The 21707-nt window shown below is 42.2% G+C and overlaps 1 protein-coding gene across 2 annotated transcripts; it reads left to right on the top strand.

Annotated features, from left to right (window-relative positions):
• Positions 1-4502: 4502 nt before the first annotated feature.
• On the top strand, positions 4503-21392 carry LOC130831610 (boLa class II histocompatibility antigen, DQB*0101 beta chain-like). 2 transcript variants are annotated; one of them, XR_009048080.1, is made up of 6 exons: positions 4503-4695; positions 6188-6457; positions 19083-19364; positions 19867-19977; positions 20804-20902; positions 21023-21392. XR_009048080.1 is itself a non-coding variant. In XM_057699880.1 (5 exons), the coding sequence occupies exons 1-5, from the start codon at positions 4587-4589 to the stop codon at positions 21034-21036; spliced, it is 786 nt and encodes a 261-aa protein (XP_057555863.1). In that variant the 5' UTR covers positions 4504-4586; the 3' UTR covers positions 21037-21392. The 2 variants fall into 2 exon arrangements, 1 of the variants encoding a protein (XP_057555863.1); XM_057699880.1 differs by lacking the exon at positions 20804-20902 and having other exon boundaries at positions 4504-4695.
• Positions 21393-21707: the final 315 nt, after the last annotated feature.

Genomic DNA, 21707 nt, shown 5'->3' with positions numbered 1-21707 from the left:
CAACAAAGACCCAATGCAGCAAAAAAAAAATTTACTCCAACTTATATTAAAACACTTAAAATAATTTCTGAAACTGTGAAGTGTAGTTGACCTGCTTTCATTTTGTCTTTACAAATGCATTTGATATAAAGCGTCATGGACACTGGAGTTGTTTATTGGCAGAAAGACAGAGTGGAGTCCCAGGGAGCAAGAGAATAGGGCCTATGGGAGAGCAGGAGGACCCCAGACACTTGCAGGTCTATGATTCTCTGCCCTATAATACACTTCCAAACCATCAAATATGAATTTGCACAAACCTTACAGCAGGAAAAAAGAAATGAGTTTAGGGTACATTAATTTTGGTAAATTTAGCAAACTCGTCATTGATACATTGGTTCCTCTGCAAACTGGCTTTTGGTGGATTGGGTTCATCAGTTTAACTTGGATCCTTTTTGGATCACAGAAAGTAATCTACAGTCTCTCTGAAAAGTCTCCTTCACACTGCTTCCGAGGTGGCTTTATGAATGGAAAATCTTGTCATGGTACTCCTTGCTTAAATTCCCTCTATTTTTTCTTGTTAAACTTAGGAAAATCCAGGCAACTTCCAATGGTGTTATCATCAAATCTCACAAAGACTAGGATACTTGAATCCCACCCTCTAATCACACCAAACCAGGCGTTGTGAGTGACCCCTGTCTCCCGAGCCCCAGTCTTACCAGTCTTGCCAAACCTCTGTGTCTGCACTCAGGTATGTGTCTTTGCCTGGAATGATCATAGCCTTTTATCTGCTGAGTCATCACTTCCTCTGAGAAGTGCACCTGAAAAGCCTTTCTTTTAACCCTGTCATGACTTCCACACCATTAATTCCCCATCCCCCTCATCTTGAAAAATTATTATTCATGAATTAATCCACAAATAATCATCATCTCCTAGTCCTTTCCAAGAGAAAAGAAAATAACTGAAAGAATGGCTATCATTGTCAGCTTATAACTTTGAATGTCCCCTGAACCTTGAACACTACTCAGCCTTTAGTCAGTAGTATTTGACACTCTGACACTCCCCTAAGTGGCTGCTGCAAACTTTTGTCTCTTTTATTTTTCCCCATATATGTCTCACTTCCAATGTGTGGACTCCTAGAAGGCAGGATCTGTGTATTTTCATCTTTGGAACCCTGGACCTTAACTCTGGAGGTGTATAAGAATATTGGTAACAGACAGTAACGACCATCTAATGTGTGCTGGGTTTTGGGGAAGGGGGACAAAACTACTGGAAACCAAATCACATAGATGTATCAGAGCTCAGACACAGGAGGACCCCTGATAATGAGGGCGAGGAAAGCAGGGCACTTGGGCATATGGCACAGGACAGGTTTTTAGACATTTGGCAGAAGCTACCATGAGGAGTGGCCAGTCCCTCTTCCTCTAAATCAAATCAAGATGCGTGAAATATGACCCTGGACTCTCTGCCATAACAGTCTATGAAGCTCACAAAGCTGCATTCACTTTCTTCTTCTTTCATCAATTTGTTTTAGACTCTGTTTTGCACTCAGGTTTCCACATTTGTGAGCCCACTGTTCTGAAATCTGAAATTATAGTTAAAATTGCAGTTCTCTGCAAAGGTAGTCAAGAGCTTTAGAGAAGGAAAATACAGTAGATTAATGATCAAATATTCCTAATGTGCTTTCCCCCCTCTCTCCATAGTGAGGTAAGAGTTAAGGATTTGAAACCATGATGATTACAGCATCTAAACAGAAATGGGAAATGACAGGAAGACTTTTCTTTGTTAATGACGTCAAGAAAAATGAACTCACTACTATTGTATTAAAAACTAATGTGTATGTAACTCACCATAGACTGCTGTAGACTTTTACAAATTATATCTGTGTTCATGAAGTGGTCCTGTGATGTGTGTATCCTTTCTGCAGATGAGGCAAAACTAAGTCTTTCAGAACTGAAAGGCTTATATACGTGGTCACTCTGTTACTAATCTGCAGATACTGTAAAATGTGATTCAAAGAGATAGCTTTGTCCAAGAGAAAGGACTTATTTATACATGTCATGGAAAATCCATATAACTGATTAGTTAAGTGTTTATATAGGGGGCATATGTGAGTAGCTTCACAAAGATTTGGAAAAATTTAGGGATAATGGCTTAACAAATTTTTATTAAAGGGAAATGATATTCTGGGGGAAGTATTTCCAATTATATTACTACTGGCATTAAGGAGGTCATGGAACCTTTTATAATATACAATGTATTTTGTTTCCTGAATTGAAGGTAGACTAGGGTCCTGGATGGCCCTTCTGGTGACAAGATGATTATTACTTTCACAGTTAACCCCGCTGACCAAGTACAGATTCCAAAGGATGCTGACCAGGGAAGATGATTGCTCCCTGAATTTCCACAAGAAAGTAGTCCAAAACTTTTATCTCCCATCCTGAGGGGACAGAGGATGAACCATGAGAGTGTCCCTACAGGAATTCTAACCCATGTCAATGACTGTTTCTTGATCCCACCATCTACCCACAAAGGGTGCACATGGCCCTCATCCTCAGCTCCCTGCCTCCACAGTGTGAATCAGGTAAATACCTGGAACAAGGATGTTTGTCTGTGTTGCCTCCTCTCAGGCCAGGTCTGCAGTGACTGCCCTAAGTAACTCAGCAGGGATATGGACAGTGCAGAGAACTCTAGAAAATGTAGAGAAAGCTGCTTGGCTTGGGGAAGCAGCAGGCAGAAGCCCAAACCAAAGCCTTGCAGATGAGGTTCTACCCAATCAGAAAAAGGATTTTACGCTGACACTGTTGTTGCTAGTTGAAAAGTCTGTGTGAAGAGGCCTGTGAGACAGGCAATGCCCAGGTCTGAGGCAGCCCCCACTGCACAGCCCCAGAACAGAACAGAGGGAATTTCCCCCTTAGGACAGGAGGAAGGGGATGGGCCAGAAGGCTCTGTTTATTCCAAGAGAACTGAGGTGGGTCTGAGGGAACTGAAGCATCTTCAGAATCCCTCTCTGACTGTTCCTTGTTGCCCCCTCAACGCTATCACCAGTCTGACTTTGATGTTCCTCCTTATGTTTTTATCCCACCATGGAAACTCCCCTAGCTCTGAAATTACCCTGGTCCTGAGTGCACCACTGGTGATGGAAGCGCAGTGACAGACTTCCCAGTCTCAGGTGCTCTGGGACTATGCACCTAATTCAGAATATTGAAATAATTCATTTCCCTCATGTGCCACTAATGGAAACTTCTTGTCATTGCCTCTTCCTTAATTTTTTTAACCTGGTAAACTCCTTATATTCTGCTTTTAGATCCTGTCCTCTATGTAGAAAGAAGACCCTAAAATTCAGGAAAGAGAGAGAAGGAGGGAGAGATCAGAGGGAGAGATACTTATTGTATTGTTTATCAATGTTTGCCAGGCATTGTTCTCATTGCTCTATAAGCATTTAATACTGCCCCTAGTCATGGGCAAGAGGAACCTGATAAATAATACACTTATTAAAAAAACACATTGATACTTCTGCCACTGGGGATGTGATGCTGGGGACTGGCACAGTACAATCTGTACCTATAAGTATCTGCTCTTTTATTAACACTATTTGAACCCCAGGAAATGCTTCTCCACATCTTTTGCTCTCTGTCCTCAGAACTAAAGATGATTGTGTCTGAATGCTCTTAATGTTTGTGGATTTTTCCTTTGCTGACATCAGATGGTTCAGGGAGGATTTGAGCAGCTAAAGAGAGATTTTAAGAGAAAATTCAACTTAATTCTCCAAATACTTTTGCTCAAAGAGCATAAATGCAATAGATTCTTGTGTAATGAAAAATCACTTGCCAGCAGGACTGGTTGTCAAATTGTTTTTATTTTCTTACTCCACATATTAACCTGATATTGCCAAGTTACACCTGGAAGCTGAGGAACATTTTGCAATATTAAACAAGTCCTATCACTCTTAAGTTTGTATATATGAAGGCCTAGATATAAAAATGCATGAAGCATGATTCACATTTTACACAGAGAAGTCTGAGTTTAAAAGTTTCAGTATTTTGTTGATGTCATAAAGCACATCAGTGGTAGAACTGCAGCTCAAAACCATCTTCTTCAAGAACTCTGCTCTTCCCACCACAACTTAAGGTTCCTCAAAGTGTCTAAGATAATAAAAGTGAACATCTCTATGACAATAATTTTCTTTCCCTGAAATACAATCCCCACTTATTTTTCCCTACCCTAAATCCCAAGAACAATAGATTTTAAACAAATGTCACAGAGATGTCTACTCTTGAATTATTTTTTTTCATTTTCATTCCTTAAACTCCTAAGGCATTCAATCTTCAGATCTTTTATAACCTAAAGAAACTCTTCACCTCAAATGTTCATCCAGTGTAATTTGATGAAGACACAGTGCCAGGCAGTGGATTGAGAACCTTCATAAGTAATGTCTGCCCAGAGACAGATGAGGTACTTCAGCTCCACTGCTGATTGGTTCCTTTCCTAGGGACTCTCCAATCCTGCCATACATGGACGCTTTCATAGGCTTTATGCCCTGAAGTGGGCTCACCAGATCCAGTGGGTTCGAGCTGTGTTGACCGTTACTTCTTCCTCTGTTCTCGGTTATGCCTGGGAAGCTGGCTCTGCGGATCCCCAGAGGCCTCTGGACAGCAGCCGTGATGGTGACGCTGGTGGTGCTGAGCACCCCAGGGGCTGAGGGCAGAGACACCCCACGTGAGTGCAGGGCGGCTGCTCCCCAGAGCCTCCACTCTGGGGACCCGGCGCGGAGGGGCCCTGGGGCTGGGGTGAGATCTCAGAATGTGGTCTTTTATCCCACATTTCCTCTCTTTGGGAATGAGAGCTCTGTTACCTTCTCATTTCCACCTTCTAATGACAAGGTGGGGACAATCCCCCTCCCACAGGCATAAGCCTGAGGATATTATAACGGGGAGGAGGAGACAAGGTGTGTATCCACTACAAGTGCTGGGACAAAATGAGCATGGGTGTGTTTTTTTTTTCAAAGGTATGAATTTCTCCAAAGAAGACACAGCAGGATTTTTCATTTCAGGGTCCCCCGAGACCTTGTCTGGACTTAATATTGTGGGATAGTGGGTTGGGGAAATGTAGGGCAGCAGTGGTCTCTGTAGTCTCAGCATTTGAGGCAAAGGACTCTACATTCCTGACTCTCAGTGGAGGGTTCATGGAAGCAAACTCTTGTATTTGAGTGGAGCTGCCTGGGTGACCACAGACAGAGTCAACCTGGAGTTTCACTAATTTATGATTGAATAGTGACTCGAGTGGGATTCAGAGACTTGAGTTGAGGAGGGATGGGATTTAGGAGAAAGGAGAATGTAAGAAGGGAATATATATATATACATATATATATATATTATTGAGAAACCATTCATTTTAGACACAGGATTAGTATCTTTAAATAAAGTCTCTCTCAATCTTCCTAACACCCCTATGTGTAGGTATAATGACATTCGTTTTACACGATTATACTTATGATATAGATACTCTGTTAAATAACCTGCCCAAGCTGGTAACTGTCTCAGTTTAACTGGAATCCAGTTTATCTCATTTGAAGGTCTGTGCTCTCTCCATGAATAAACTGTCCTTTTTAGGACTGGGGATGTGTCTGTCGGTCCCTTCTAACCACACAGGAGTTGGGTGGGGGTGGCAGAAACTCAAGAGTAAACCCAGGCATGGGAAGGAAGCCCCTTTGTCAGGGACCCAGAGAACACGGGTGTCAGGATGAGGAAAAGCTTCATTCTACACCTCTTCTGTCGTTCCCTTGAACTCGTGCTTATGTGGACACTTGTTTGTCTCTGAGGTTCCCAGGAGTTCCACGAAAAATGAGATTTCATGTGAGAACCTCTAAGTACAGAGATGGAAGTAAAATTAACCCGACTTCTCTCCTTACTCGGTTCTCAGGTTCCGCAGGGATCACAGGTCCCGGGCTCGCCTCAGACACAGGCCCCCTCACACGAAGGCCACCCTGGAGGCCCTCAGAGGGCGCGGGGGGCCTGGGCAAGAGCCCCCGGGGGACCCGGGTTGGCGACGGGAGGCGCGGGGCCGGGCGGGGCCGGGAACCGGGGGCTGAGCGGCGGGTTTCAGGTTTTTCTGACCCAACTGTGGGCGGCGACCCCTCCCCGCCCGGCCGAGCGGCTGCGGCGTCGGGCTGTGGGGCTGAGGCCGGCTGACCCGCCGCGTCTCCCCGCAGAGGACTTCGTGCACCAGTTTAAGGGCCTGTGTTACTTCACCAACGGGACGGAGCGGGTGCGGCTCGTGACCAGATTCATCTATAACCTGGAGGAGTTCGCGCGCTTCGACAGCGACGTGGGCGAGTACCGGGCGGTGACCCCGCTGGGGCGGCCGGACGCCGAGTACTGGAATGGCCAGAAGGACCTCCTGGAGGAGACGCGGGCCCTGCTGGACACGGTGTGCAAACACAACTACCAGCTGGAGCTCATCACGACCTTCCAGAGGCAAGGTGAGTGCCTGCGGTTCCCCGCGGGGCCCACCCTCCGCCGGGGACTCAGCTCGAAGAGAGGGCGGGGTGGGGGTGGCGGTGGGGGCCTCCGGGGCGAGATCCCAACGCAGGGGACCGCGAGGCCCGGTGTCCCGCGCGGAGGGCCGGGGACCGAGGGCACAGCAGGGAAAGGACGTTGGCAGCCCTGGAACTTTCCTCGCAGAGGCGCCCGGTCTGCTCAGCGAGGCCCCACCTCTCCAGGGCCCGTCCTGTGCTGCTTTTTCCACAAATTCTGCACGCCTCGCCTAGTCTTTGGTGTGTTTGCTTCCTGAAGCTTAAGAGCTGAGCCTGGTGGAGTTAGGGCTGCTCCACGGCTGCTCTCAGAGCACCTTGCACACGTGGTGATAAATTAGTCATGAAAGAATATATTTTCACTTTTTGGTTTCACATCGTTAGTCATCTTAATCCTGGTTTCTTAAATGGATGTCATTATATCACTAGCTCTGGTCCCCTTTCAACCAAAGACTGTCTTAATTATGATTGTATGCCTAATATCTGACACAGTTGATTAGGTAGTGAGCTCCATAAAACTTTTGTTAAATTAATACATAAATATGCTCTTTTGCCCAACCACATAGGCTCAAGGGAAAAACAGAAGGATAAACAGAGCATTAAAAACTCACTTTATTAATTATCCGTTACTATTTTGCTTAATGCCTTAAAGTAAACGCTTGTTGACTTGGATCTTAATTTCGAATTTGTGAATCCAAAGTCTGACGGAAAAAGTGTTTACTAAAAATAACAACACTTGAATGGTGTTGTAAAACAGAGTTCTAATTTCTTAGAAAAGCTCAACAAATGGCATAATAGAAACAGCTGAAGTTTGTGGGTGGATAAATTGATGCCATTTAATTACTGAATAAAAATTGTTTCAGGTTTCTTTTGGCCTAAACTCTGCCTATCTTCTCTCCCCCTCCCCCACTCCCCCCAACATCACCATCCACTTTAGGGGTAGACATTCTGAAAGTTAATTATACGAATTTAATGAGCACCTATTTCTAGACAATTTTCTTACCAAACATTGCCTATACAATGCCACTTAATTTCACAACAATCTTGTCTGTTAGCAATTAGCATCACCACTTTATATATGTATAATAAACAGTTTAAGTAATTACACAGAGTTATTCACTAAGTCCTGAAGCCTCCCCCGAATACACAACAGTCATCATCTTTTTTTCTACATGTATATAGAGTCTAATGAGCAAAGCCTCGTTAAAGTCAGTTATGACCAGAAGCAACAATATGAGTCTGTTCCTGCCTATTTTCTTTTTTTCCCCTCAGATCTTTATTAGAGTATAATTGTTTTACAATGTTGTGTTAGTTTCTATTGTACATCAAAGTGAATCAGCTATATGTATATGCATATACGCATACCCCTCCCTCTTGAGCCTTTCTCCCACCCTCTCTATCCCACCCCTCTATGTCATTACAAAACATCGGGTTGATCTCCCTGTGCTACACAGCAGCTTCCCACTTAGCCATCCAGTTTACATTTGGTAGTGTATATATGTCAATGCCACGCTCTCACTTTATTCCAGCTTCCCCTTCCCTCCCATGTACTCAGGTCCATTCTCTAAGTCTGTGTCTTTATTCTTGCCCTGCCACTAGGTTCATCAGTACCATTTAATTCATTCATTCATTCATTCATTCATTCATTTTTGGCTGTGTTGAGTTTCCGTTGCTGCGGCCTTTCTCTAGTTGTGGAGAGCGGGGAATACTCTTTGTTGTGGTGCGTGGGCTCCTCATTGCCATGGCTTCTCTTGTTGTGGAGCACAGGCTTTAGGCTCATGGGCTTCAGTAGTTGTGGCACATGGGCTCAATAGTTGTGGCACATGGGCTTAGTTGCTCCGTGGCATGTGGAATCTTCCTGAAACAGGGATCGAGCCTGCATTGTCCCACTCATTGGCAGGCAGATTCTTAACCACTGTACCACCTAGGAATAAACTGTCTACCACTACTGAACAAAAAGTCCAGTAACATTGTTTTTAGATTCCATATATATGAGTTAGCATACGGTATTTGTTTTTCTCTTTCTGACTTACTTCACTCTGTATGACAGACTCTAGGGCCATCCACCTCACTACAAATAACTCAATTTCATTCCTTTTTATGGCTGAATAATATTCCATTGTAAATATGTGTCACATCTTCTTTATCCATTCATCTGTCAATCAACATTTAAGTTGCTTCCATGTCCTGACTATTGTAAATAGTGCTGCAGTGAACATTGTGATACATGTATCTTTTTGAATTATGGTTTTCTCATGATCTATGGCCAGTAGTGGATTGCTGGGTCATACAGTAGTTCTATTTTTAGTTTTGTAGGGAACCTCTGTACTGTTCTCCGTAGTGGCTGTATCAATTTATATTCCTACCAACAGTGCCAGAGGGTTCCCTTTTCTCTGCACTCTCTCTAGCATTTATTGTTTGCAGATTTTTTGATGCTGGCCATTCTGACCAGTGTGAGGTGATACCTCATTGTGGCTTTGACTTACATTTCTCTAGTGATTAGTGATGTTGAGCATCTTTTCATGTGTTTGTTGGCCATCTGTATGTCTTCTTTGGTCAAATGTCTATTTAGGTCTTCTGCCCATTTTTGGATTGTGTTGTTTGCTTTTTTTGATATTGAGCTGCATGAGCTGCTTTTATATTTTAGAGATTAATTCTTTGTCAATTGCTTCTTTGGCAAATATTTTTTCCCCATTCTGAGGGTTGTCTTTGTGTTTATGGTTTCCTTTGCTGTGCAAAAGCTTTTAAGTTTCATTAGGTCCCATTTGTTTATTTATGTTTTTATTTCCATTAATCTAGGAGGTGTGTCAAAAAGGATCTTGCTATGATTTATGTCATAGAGTGTTCTGCCTATGTTTTCCTCTAAGAGTTTTATAGTGTCTGGCCTTACATTTAGGTCTGTAATCCATTTGGAGTTTATTTTTGTGTATGGTGTTAGGAAGTGTTCTATTTTTACTCTTTTACACATAGCTGTCCAGTTTTCCCAGCACGACTTATTGAAGAAGCTGTCTTTTCTCCATTGTATATTCTTGCCTCCTTTGTCAGAAATAAGGTGAACATATGTGTGTGGGTTTATCTCTGGGCTTTCTCTCCTGTTCCATTGATCTATATTTCTGATTTTGTGCCAGTACCACACTGTCTTGATTACTATAGCCTTGTAGTATAGTTTGAAGTCAGGAAGCCTGATTCCTCCAGCTCCTTTTTTCTTTCTCAAGATTGCTTTGGCTATTTAGGGTGTTTTGTGTTTTCATACAAATTGTAAAATTTCTTGTTTTAGTACTGTGAAAAATGCCATTGGTAATTTGATAGGGATTGCACTGAATCCATAGATTGCTGTGGGTAGTATAGTCATTTTCACAATGCTAATTTTTCCAATCCAAGAACATGGTATATCTCTCCACCTGTTTGTATCATCTTTGATTTCTTTCATTAGTGTCATAGTTTTCTGCATACAGGTCTTTTGCCTCCTTAGGTAGGTTTATTCCTAGGTATTTTATTCTTTCTGTTGCAATGCTAAATGAGAGTGTTTCCTTCTTTTCTTTTTCTGATCTTTCCTTGTTAGTGTATAGGATTGCAAGAGATTTCTGTGCATTAATTTTGTATCCTGCTACTTTAATAAATTCATTGATTAGCTCTAATAGTTTTCTGGTGGTATCTTCAGGATTTTCTATGTATAGAATCATGTCATCTGCAAACAGTGACAGTTTTACTTCTTTTTTTCCAATTTGGATGCCTTTCATTTCTTTTTCTTCTCTGATTGCTGTGGCCAAAACTTCCAAAACTATGTTGAATAGCAGTGGTAAGAGTGGGCACCCTTGTCTTGTTCCTGTTCTTAGAGGGAATGCTTTCAGTTTTTCACCATTTAGGATGATGTTGGCTGTTGGTTTGTCATATATGGCTTTTATTATTTTGAGGTAGGTTCCTTCTATGCCCACTTTCTGGAGGGTTTTTATCATAAATCAGTGTTGAATTTTGTCGAAAGCTTTTTCTGCATCTGTTAAGATTATCACATAGTTTTTATCCTTCAGTTTGTTAATATGGCATATCACATTGATAGATTTATGTATATTGAAGAATCCTTGCATTCCTGGGATAAATCCCACTTGATCATGGTTTATGATGCTCTTAAAATGCTGTTGGATTCTGTTTGTTAGTATTTTGTTGAGGATTTTTGCATCGAAGTTCATCAGTGATATTGGCCTGTAATTTTCTTTTTTTGTGACATCTTTGATATTTTTTTAAAAAGTTTGGGAAGGATAGGTGTTAGCTATTCTCTAAATGCTTGATAGAATTTGGCTGTAAAGCCATCTGGCCCTGGGCTTTTGTTTGTTGGAAGATTTTTAATCACAATTTCAATTTCATTGCTTCTGATTGGTCTGTTCATATTTTCTGTTTCTTCTTGGTTCAGTCTTGGAAGGTTGTACTTTCCTAAGAATTTGTCCATTTCTTCCAGGTTGTCCATTTTATTAGCACACAGTTGCTTGTAGTAGTCTTGCATAATCTTTTGTATTTCTGTGGTGTCAGTTGTTACTTCTCCTTTTTCATTTCTAATTCTGTTGATTTGCATCTCCTCCCTTTTTTCCTGATGATTCTTGCTAATGGCTTATCAATTTTGTTTATCTTCTCAAACAACCAGCTTTTAGTTTTATTGATCTTTGCTATTGTTTCCTTCATTTGTTTTCCATTTATTTCTGATCTGATCTTTATGATATCTTTCCTTCTGATAACTTTTTTTGTTGTTGTTCTTCTTTCTCTTATTGCTTTAGGTGTAAGGTTAGGTTGTTTATTTGAGATTTTTCTTGTTTCTTGAGGTAGGATTGTATTGCTATAAATTTCCATCTTAGTGTTACGGAAATCGAATCAGTCTGTTGAGAAACCAAGCACCACACTCGGAGGGCTGGAGAACTCAGGTTTATTAAGACAGTGGTCCCAGATGAGCTAATGCTCTAAAGTTCTGGGGCCCTGAGCTCAGGGTGAGCTTTACTTTTATAGGGGTCAGTGCACATGGTTACAGTTAGCATTGGTTGATTGGTTACCTGGTTACTATAGGCTATGGGCAGTTACAGAGCATGGGAGTTGCTATGGGTTACGTGAAGGGGGTTTCCAAACAGAAACTTGCAGAAGCAGGAGCAGAACATTCCATACTTATCAGAGCATCTTAAGGTTACAGTTGATTGTTAGGTCATCTTGTTCTTATCTCAGCACAGCAAGCAGATTTTACAGAAGCAGAGCAAGCATGAAGTTATTTCTAGCTGAGTGCAAACTTCTAATTTTCCTCTTCATTAGTACTGCTTTTGCAGCATCCCATAGATTGTGTGTCATTATGTTTTCATTGTCATTTATTTTTAGGTTTTTTTAAAATTTCCTTTTTGATTTCTTCAGTGATCTCTTGGCTGTTTAGTAGCATATTGTTTATCCCCCATTTGTTTGTATTTTTTACAGTTTTTTTTTTGCTGTAATTGATATCTAGTTTCATAGCATTGTGGTCAGAAAAGATGCCTGATATGATTTCACTTTTCTTAAATTTACTGAGGATTGGTTTGTGACCCAAGGTGTCATCTATTCTGGAAAATGTTCCATATGCACTTGAGAAGAAAGTGTATTCTGTAGTTTTTGGATGGAATGTCTTATCAATATCAATTAAGTCTGTCTGCTCTAATGTGTCATTTAAAGCTTATTTCCTTATTTATTTTCTGTTTGGATGATCTGTCCATTGGTGTAAATGGGGTGTTCAAGTCTCCTACTATTATTGTGTTACTGTCGATTTCCCCTTTTATGGCTGTTAGCATTTACCTTATGTATTGAGGTGCTCCTATGTTGGGTGCATAGATATTTACAATTGTTATATCTTCTTCTTGGATTGATCCCTTGACCATTATGTAGTGTCCTTCCTTGTCTCTTGTAATAGTCTTTATTTTAAAGTCCATTTTGTTTGACATGAGTATTGCTACTCCAGCTTTCTTTTGACTTCCATTTGCATGGAATATCTTTTTCCATCCCCTTACTTTCAGTCTGTATGTTTCCCTAGGTCTGAAGTGGGTCTCTTGTAGACAGCATATATAGGGTCTTGTTTTTGTATCCATTCATCCAGTCTGTGTCTTTTGGTTGGAGCATTTAATCCATTTACATTTAAGGTAATTATTAATATGTATGTTCTTATTACCATTTTCTTAATTGTTTTGTGTTTGTTTTTGTAGGTCTTTTCCTTCTCTTGTGTTTCCTGCCTAGAGAAGTTCCTTTAGCATTTGTTGTAAAGTTGGTTTGGTGGTGCTGAATTCTCTCAACTTTTGTTTGTTTGTAAAGCTTTTGAGTTCTCTGTCGAACCTGAATGAGATCCGTGCTGGGTAGAGTAATCTTGGTTGTAGGTTTTTCCCTTTCATGACTTTTTTTTTTTTAATTTATTTATTATTTTTTGGGGGGTACACCAAGTTCAGTCATCTGTTTTTATACACATATCCCTGTATTCCCTCCCTTCCTTGACTCCCCCCCCCTCGAGTCCCCCCCACCCTCCCTGCCCCAGTCCTCTAAGGCATCTTCCATCCTCGAGTTGGACTCCCTTTGTTATACAACAACTTCCCACTGGCTATCTATTTTACGGTTGGTAGTATATATATGTCTGTGCTACTCTCTCGCTTCGTCTCAGTTTCCCCTTCACCCCCTGCCCCCTCCCATACCTCGAGTTCTCCAGTCCATTCTCTGTATCTGCGTCCTTGTTCTTGTCACTGAGTTCATCAGTACCATTTTTAGATTCCGTATATGTGAGTTTAGCATACAATATTTGTCTTTCTCTTTCTGACTTTCTTCACTCTGTATGACAGACTGTAGTTCTATCCACCTCATTACATATAGCTCCATCTCATCCCTTTTTATAGCTGAGTAATATTCCATTGTATATATATGCCACATCTTCTTTATCTATTCATTTGTTGATGGGCATTTCGGTTGCTTCCATGTCCTGGCTATTGTAAATAGTGCTGCAATAAACATGATGGTACAAGTTTCTTTTGGGATTATGGTTTTCTTTGGGTATATGCCCAGTAGTCCTTTCATGACTTTTCAGTACATCCTGCCACTCCTTTCCAACCTGCAAAGTTTCTGCTGAAAGATCAGCTGTTAACTTTATGGGGAGTCTCTTGCATGTTATTTGTTGCTTTTCCCTTGCTGCTTTTAATATTTTTTCTTTGCATTTAATTTTTGTTAGTTTGATTAACGTGTCTTGATGTGTTTCTCCTTGGGTTTATCCATATGGGACTCTCTGAGCTTCCTTGACTTGATTGACTATTTCCTTTTCCATTGGGGAAGTTTTTGACTATAATCTCTTCAAATATTTTCTCAGACCCTTTCTTTTTTTCTTCTTCTTCTGGGACTCCTATTATCTGAATGTTGGTGTGTTTAATGTTGTCCCCGAGGTCTCTGAGACTGTTCTCCATTCTTTTCATTCTTTTTTCTTTATTCTGCTCTGCAGCAGTTATTTCCACCATTCTATCTTTCAGCTCACTTACCCGTTCTTCTGCCTCAGTAATTCTCCTCTTTATTCCTTCTAGAGTATTTTTATTTTTACTTATTGTGTTGTTCATTACTGTTTGTTTGCTCTTTAGTATTAGGTCCTTGTTAAACATTTCCTTATTTTCTCTATTCTGTTTCTGAGATTTTGGGTCATCTTTACTATCATTACTCTGAATTATTTTTCAGGCAGTTTGTCTATTTCTTCATTTATTTGGTCTTGTGGGTTTTTATCTTGCTTCTTTGCCTGCAGGATATTTCTATGTCTTCTCATTTTTTCTAATTTACAGTATTTAGGTCTCCTTTCCTTAGGCTGCAGGGTCATAGTTCCTCTTGCTTCCATTCTCTTTCCCCAGTGGTGAGGTTGGTCCAGTGTCTTGTCTAGGCTTCCTGATGGGAGGCACTGATGCCTGCGTTCTTGTGGGCAGAGCTGAGTCTTTTCCCTCTGATGAGCAGGGCTGTGTCAGGTCATGTGTTTTGGTGTGTCTATGCGCTTGATATGACTTTAGGTAGTTTTTGTGCTGATGGGTGGGTTTGTGTTCCTGTCTTGTTTGTTGTTTGGTGTATGGAGTCCAGTTCTGGGAGCTGCTGGCAGTTGGGAGGGGATGGGTCTTAGATTCAGATAGAGGCCTCCCTGAGAGCTCTTCACTATTAATCTTCCCTAGAGCTAGGAATTCTCTAGTGGTCCAGCATCTTGGACTTGGTATGCTCCCACCTCAGAGCCTCAAGCCTGACTTTTGGTCAAGGAACCAAGACCCCACAGGTCACTTGTCTCGGCAATAAAGGGGATTAAAAAAAAGACTAATAAAGCCCCAGACAAATGGTGAAAAGTAAAGTCAAACAAACAAAAACAGAAACAAGGAAACACACACACACACACACACACACACGCACAAAAGAAACAAAAACAGAACCAAATAAAACAAAAAGCAAGAGTACAACCAGACAAACAAAAGAACAAAACCAAACAATTAAAAAGAAAACTAACAAAATCAAAAAACAAAAGAAACAAAAAATGAAGTAGAGTGCCAGCTGAAGAATGAAGAGAAGCAACAAAACAAAACAACAAAAAAGATTAAAAAAGAGAGAAAGGGGAATGAAGACAGAACAACAGAAGAGCAATGTAGAAATAGAAATATAAAAAAAGAAAGTTAAAAGGTATATTAAAGAAAAAAAAACCCGAGAGAAATGGTGAAAACAAAATCAAACAAACAAAACAAGGAAGGACCCATTCACGCAAAAGAAATAAAAACAGAACCAAATAAAAAAAAGCAAGAGAACAACCAGATAAACATAAGAACCCAAAAATGAAATCAAACAATTAGAATCAAAACTAAGAAAAACACAAAACCTAAAAACATAACCAAACTCAAAACCTAAAAACAAAACTGAAGCAGTGTACCAACTGAAGAATAAAGCAAGGAAACAGAACAAACTGATAAAAATGTTTAAAAATAAGACAAAGTAAAATAAAATGGGAAATAACACAGAACAACAGAAAAACAAAGCATAAATGGGGATATAGAAAATTAAAAAATATATTAAAGGAAAATAAGAAAAAATAAAAGAATAAAAAAATAAAAAATAAGGAAAAAGAACACAGAACAACAGAAAAGTGAACTAAAAATAGAAACATAAAAGCATAAAAATAAAAAATAAAAAATATATTATAAAACACAAAGATCTCAAAAGACTAAATTAAAAAAAAATGCTAAAACAACAACAAACAAAAAACCAAAAAAAGCCAGAACCAACAACAGAATGAATTGAAATATAATAAAATTAATAGCAATAATTATGTTTCCTTGGGGTCTCAGCTGTGAATGTCCTTGCACACGCCTTGAGCCACTGGCCACCTCTGCCTCCCTAAGAGGCCCTCCTCTGCCTCTGGGATGTTCTCTGGACCTGCTGTGGGCCCTGTAGTGACCACTCAGACTCTGATCTGGCCCAGTTCCTGCGTGTGCTTGACCCCAAAGTCCACAGCTGCCAGAGCTAGACCATTTTCATTTGTGGAAACACTTATCATCTACTCAGATATTCCATAGATGCAGGTTCTACCTAGCTGATCACAGGGATTTAATCTGCAGCTTGTACAGCTGATGGAAGGATTTTTGATCCTCTCCCGTAGTTCCCCTGGCCCTGGGGTTCAGCTTGGGTTTTATCCCCACCTATTTGTGTGGGCCACCCACAGGAGTCTGGTCCTGAGGCTGCCTTGGAGCTCTTGGGTCTGCCCCAGTGAGGACAGGGTGCAGAGGTGGTATAGACTGCTTGGATCACAGGAGCCCCAGCAGCATCAAATGTGCAGGGAATCCGGTGGTCATAGGCGCAAGAGATATGGCCCTAGTAAGAGAGGGGGCCTTTTCTGGTGCCCAGTGTAAGGTGCATGAGGGCAAGGCCTGGCCAGGCTTTTTCTGGTGCTTGGCAGCAGGTGTATGAGGGCCAGCTGTGAAGGGGGGTTTTCTATTACTTGGCAACGGTGCACAAGAGCCAGCCCTGAAAGGTCTTCTTTTATTGTTTGTTGGCAGGCACTGGTGTGTGGGAGAAAGAATCTACAATAGTGGCTCCTCCCCCTGCGTATAACTCAGTAGTAACACCCTGCTTCCATGGCAGTCTGATTTTCCTCTGTAGGCTTTCCCAGCTGCTAATTTCCTCTCTCCTATCCCCTCAGTCTGTCTCTGGGCAGTCAACAGCAGTTCTCACCGCAGGCCTGTTCTCCAATTGCCATGCTTCTGCTCCCAGCCCCCTTACATACCTATGAACACATGTCTCAGTCCAGGGCATCTAGGGCCATGGTATGGACTGTCTGTGTATTTCTCACTCTGTCCTGTCTGCCACATATCATACGCTTCACTCACTTCCAACAGCCTCAAATGCTTCCCTTCTGTCCCAACTGATTTCCCTGTTGGACTGGGGGTTTCCCCAAATTCAGGAATTTCTCCCTTGCTTCAGCTCCCCCATCTTGGGGTGCAAGTTTCATCCTGCTTCTTCTCCTCCTCCTTTTCCCTTCTTCTTTTTTTTTTTTTTCGGTCCTATCCACTTATGCAGGGATCTTTATAGTCCTTTCTGGTGTCCAAGGTCTTCTGCTAGTGTTCAGGTAGTTTTCTGTGAGAAGTGTTGCATCTATAGATGTGTTCCTGATGCATCTGTGGAGGGCGATGAACTCCACGTCCTCCTACTCTGCTTCCATCTTCCACCCCACTGCCTGTTTTCAGTGTTGGTGGGATGAAATGATATATTCAAGGGACTGAAAACTCACTGATTAATCCCAGGTCTGACTCCTCTGTTATCTATACATGTCCACATAACTTTTAGCTTACTTTACACTCTCTTGCCTTCTTCTTCATCCTAATGCCACCAAGTACATACTTATATTTTTGCTATTTCCTTGTTCTTTTTCATAAAAATTATTCTAATATTTCTCTCTTGAACATGTGACCTCCACTTTTACTCCCAATCTGTTTTAAGATGAACAGATTTTATAAGTCCACATAGCTGACCATGTCCTTGCTTTATTCTTCAGTCAGACTCCAGGAAGAATCTGATCAAGAGTTGAATTCCAAATGGAAAACATGATTCTTTCCAGGTGATGCCTCATGAGTGCCATGTAACTGGGGTGCCAAACTGCCTGCTCACCTCAGCAAGTCCCAGTTATGCATTATGTTCATATTACATTCTCATTAACCCAGGCCAACTTCTGCAAGAATCTCAGAATATTCTCTATAGAGAACATACATGATAATAGTGTCTGATTTCTGAACAAGGCAGTTATTCTTAATAGCAAGTGGATGGAGTAGGCTTCGCAGCTCACTTGAATGGTAAAAGAAAATTAGGGGGAAAGAAGAAAATGAGAGTACATAATGTATTATCAAATAAATAAAATGCTACATGAAATATTTACTATAGTTTCACACTAAGGGAGAGAGGGAGATACAGTAAATTGGCTGCAGAGATAAAGGATAAGATGTGTAAAATAGGCAGGAAGGTGTGTCACGTTTGACCATGAGTAGCAATCTGAGAGGATAAAGGAATCAAGGCACGAGCAAACAGGATGTTTCATCAGTGTTATTTGTTTTCAAGGTTCTCTTTCTTTTCCTTCAAAAATTATAAGCTTTTGAAATAACATTTAATTTTTTTCCCTAGTCTCTGTTACTAGATTGCAAGCTCTGTAAAGGCAAGGACCAGAGTCTGTTTCTTATCTTTGGATTCCCAGTGCTTGTCAAATTTATATTTGTTGAATGGATGAATAAACAAATCAACAAATGAGTAAATATAGGTGGCATATATGATGTAGGGATGAAAGTTTATGTGTTTAATAATATAAAATTTTGTTGGGGTTCACCATAGTATGGCATCTGAGCTAAGTTTAGGCTAAAATCTGAGAGAGATGCTTTGTTGACAAACAAGATATAAGAAGTACTCTTGCTCTCAAATTCTGTATTAAGGGCTGAGAATTAATAGATATAGCCTGTTTGAGATGCATTACTTTGTAGGAAGAATATGATGGTCACTGTCGTCCTACTTTGCTGGACGTAGAAATGTTGATACTTTCTTAATTCTCAGTCCATGTTATTATTCACGGGGACATGACTAGTGCTGATCATCTCATGGCCAGCAGGTGGGAGTCAAAACAACAGGATTTTCTTTACTGTGAGGAGCACTGAGACTAACAGAAAACAGTGTCGCTGCCCTAGCACAAGTCACTAGAGCTGATCCTTATGGTAACCTTCAACAGGTGGGAGAAAACAAGTCCAGGTTTATTATTTTTGTTTAAAAAATTTTAATAAATCGTGGCCTGTATAATATAGCAATTTATAATTTTAAAGTGCTTCATTTTTATCAGTGTCAGAATAATTCCTGTAGAATGATTACAATTATCACTTGGCATTCTGAAAGGTAAACTGACTAATGCGTTTATTCAAGCTAATAAGGTGGCCCGGCTTGGATCCTAATCCAAGGCTTGGAATCCAGGGATCTTTCCACTTCAGCACCAAGGAAGGGCTCTTCCCCATGGGGAGACTTGCTATGTGGTCTCACATCTCACTGTGTCTTTTCTTGTCTGTTACTCCCTCAGTGGAACCTACAGTGACCGTCTCCCCATCGAGGACTGAGGCTCTAAACCACCACAACCTGCTGGTCTGCTCGGTGGCAGATTTCTATCCAAGCCAGATCAAAGTTCGGTGGTTCCGGAATGACCAGGAGGAGACAGCCGGCGTTGTGTCCACCCCTCTCATTAGGAACGGGGACTGGACCTACCAGATCCTCGTGATGCTGGAAACGACTCCCCAGCGAGGAGATGTGTACACCTGCCGTGTGGAGCACCCCAGCCTCCAGAGCCCCATCACGGTGGAGTGGCGTAAGGGGCACTTGGTTTCCTTTCACTGTGGGCCCCACAGGACAGGGGCAGACAGAGCTTCCCTGGCCCATCCCATCTCATCCCTTGTCTGTGATATCACTACTCAGCTGGAAATCACAGGACACAGAGTGCCTCTTGCCTCATAGCGAGGGCATCAGAAGAATCCCAATGTCATTGTTTTCCCAGATGCAGGGAGCTCACTCTGCTCACCATGGCCCCAGAGCCCAGCCCGGGTAGCTCTGAAGGATTGACTGGAGACCAGAGTCTTAGGGTCTGAGGTTATGGATGTGTCCCTGAGGAGCAGGGATCTGCTTTCCCTCCTTACTCACCTGCCCACTGTGCCCAAGGATCTATTGGCGGTCCCTCCCCAGGGGTGGTCAGAATGGAGCACCAGGTTCCCCCGGCACCTCCACCTCCTGTACCTCAGACTGGACTTCAGGCTTCCCAGAGGGACACTGTGGGGCATGGGGACAAACACTGACACTCAGGCTCTGCTCCCCAGGGGCACAGTCTGAATCTGCCCAGAGCAAGATGCTGAGTGGTGTTGGGGGCTTCGTGCTGGGGCTGATCTTCCTCGGGCTGGGCCTCATCATCCGTCACAGGAGCCAGAAAGGTAAGGAGCTCTGGGGAAACGGGGAGGATGGGCTGTGACCCAGACCCTCTGTTCAGGGAGGCCTGTGCCTCTAGATGTAGCTCTTTCCTCCTGACCCTGAAAGGAAGGAGGCTAGGCTGGTGGTGGGAGGAAATGGAACTACCTAGGGAGACATTGGAGTCTGATTTTACTGGTTGAACGGTAGCCCTTCCACAGAGGTGACAGGTGGACTTTATTCTAGGGCTTCCTTATATTCCTTCATTGTCTCGTGGGCTCCTGTCTGAAAGCTTCCTCTTTTAAGAGGGTCAGAGCATTGGCTTCCTTTCCTTCTAGTGACAATTTCATTTATTTTAAGAGATTTTATTTTAGGGCAGTTAAGGTCTTATGGGTATGGAGGAAATATATTTCCAAATACGTTGCTTATCTCATGTCCCTTTGGGGTGAGTGAGGCACTGGCTGTTTGTGTCATGAGACCTTTCATAGTACTATTTATGCTCTGATTCAGTGTGGATTGTGGGCACAGGTAAAGGAGGGAAGGGTGTGGGCACAATGGTCTCGTTCTCGGTCTTTTTCCTTCTGTGAGATCAAGAGTTAGGGGAGAAGTTTGCCCAGTTGCTGTAGGAAGCTCCTGAGGTTGTTCCCCAGAACCAGGCCATATCTTTGGTGGCATCTTTCTGTGAAACTTGGAGCCAGAGCTCCACCTGCAAGGTACCAGGATGATGCCCACCTTGTGCCATATATTGGTGGCTACTACCTGTGGGCATTTATAAGTGACTGAAAGTGGTGGAAAGAAGGTGAGTTATCATTAAATTTACTAACAAGATTGAAATCTTCATATCCCCCTAAGGATAACAGCTGCTGCCCCGCCTCCCATACATCTGCATCAGGCTGAATGAAGTGCTGTGTCCTCTTTACCTGATTCATCTTCACCCAGATGTTAGAGGAGGTGATGATGATATGCCCTGCACCTCAGCTTTCTCTGTCTGATGCTGCAGGGACCCCGAGAAGCGAGGAGAGGGCACACCCCTCAGGGTGCTGTGTGATGATCACTCTTTCTCTTCTACAGGGCTTGTGCGCTGACTCCTGAGGATACTTTGGGATTGGTTTTCGCTCTTCTGCAAAGCCTGTTTGTCCTTGCCTGGAATTCCCAGCTGCCTGTCAGCCCGTACCCCTCTGTGATCAGATCCTACTGTGACTCGGATGCAGTCACAAGGTCACTTCCTGTGACACCTCCCCTCCCCCCGAGGATCTGGCTGTGATGCTGCTTCCTGACTGACGCCAGAGCCTCTGCCTGTGCGCTGCCAGCTGCATCTACTCAGAGCCCAGTGGGTTTTTCTGTTCCCATTCCCCCCCAGCAAACTGTGCTAGAGAAGCCTATTAAAACCATTTACCTTGGTGTTGAGCTTTTTATTAAAATTAAACTTGATTATGAGTTATCTGTACTATGAACCTCCTTAAATGTACAGAGGTAGGAAACCTCTGTTCCTACCTCTGAATGAAGGAACATATTTTGAGGTGATCCAGCCAACTGGGGACCAGGAGGAGGGGTTGTTCCTTGAAGACTAGACGCACCATGATGTGCCATGTGAGGGTGGACAGAGGAGAAAGAAAATCAGTTTTTCTCTATCTACACCTTTGTCACTGTTTATCTGCAACTCTTTATCTCTCTGTGTTTCTTTTTGCATCTCTTTTCAGCATCTTTCTCATCACCTCACATCTTTGTTTCTGTGTGTGTGTGTGTGTGTGAGTCA

The sequence above is a fragment of the Hippopotamus amphibius genome, chromosome 11 (genome assembly GCF_030028045.1).
Source record: "Hippopotamus amphibius kiboko isolate mHipAmp2 chromosome 11, mHipAmp2.hap2, whole genome shotgun sequence".
Lineage (NCBI taxonomy): Eukaryota > Metazoa > Chordata > Mammalia > Artiodactyla > Hippopotamidae > Hippopotamus > Hippopotamus amphibius.
Note: the sequence above shows the minus strand (reverse complement) of the source record. Positions and strands in the feature narration are given on the sequence as shown.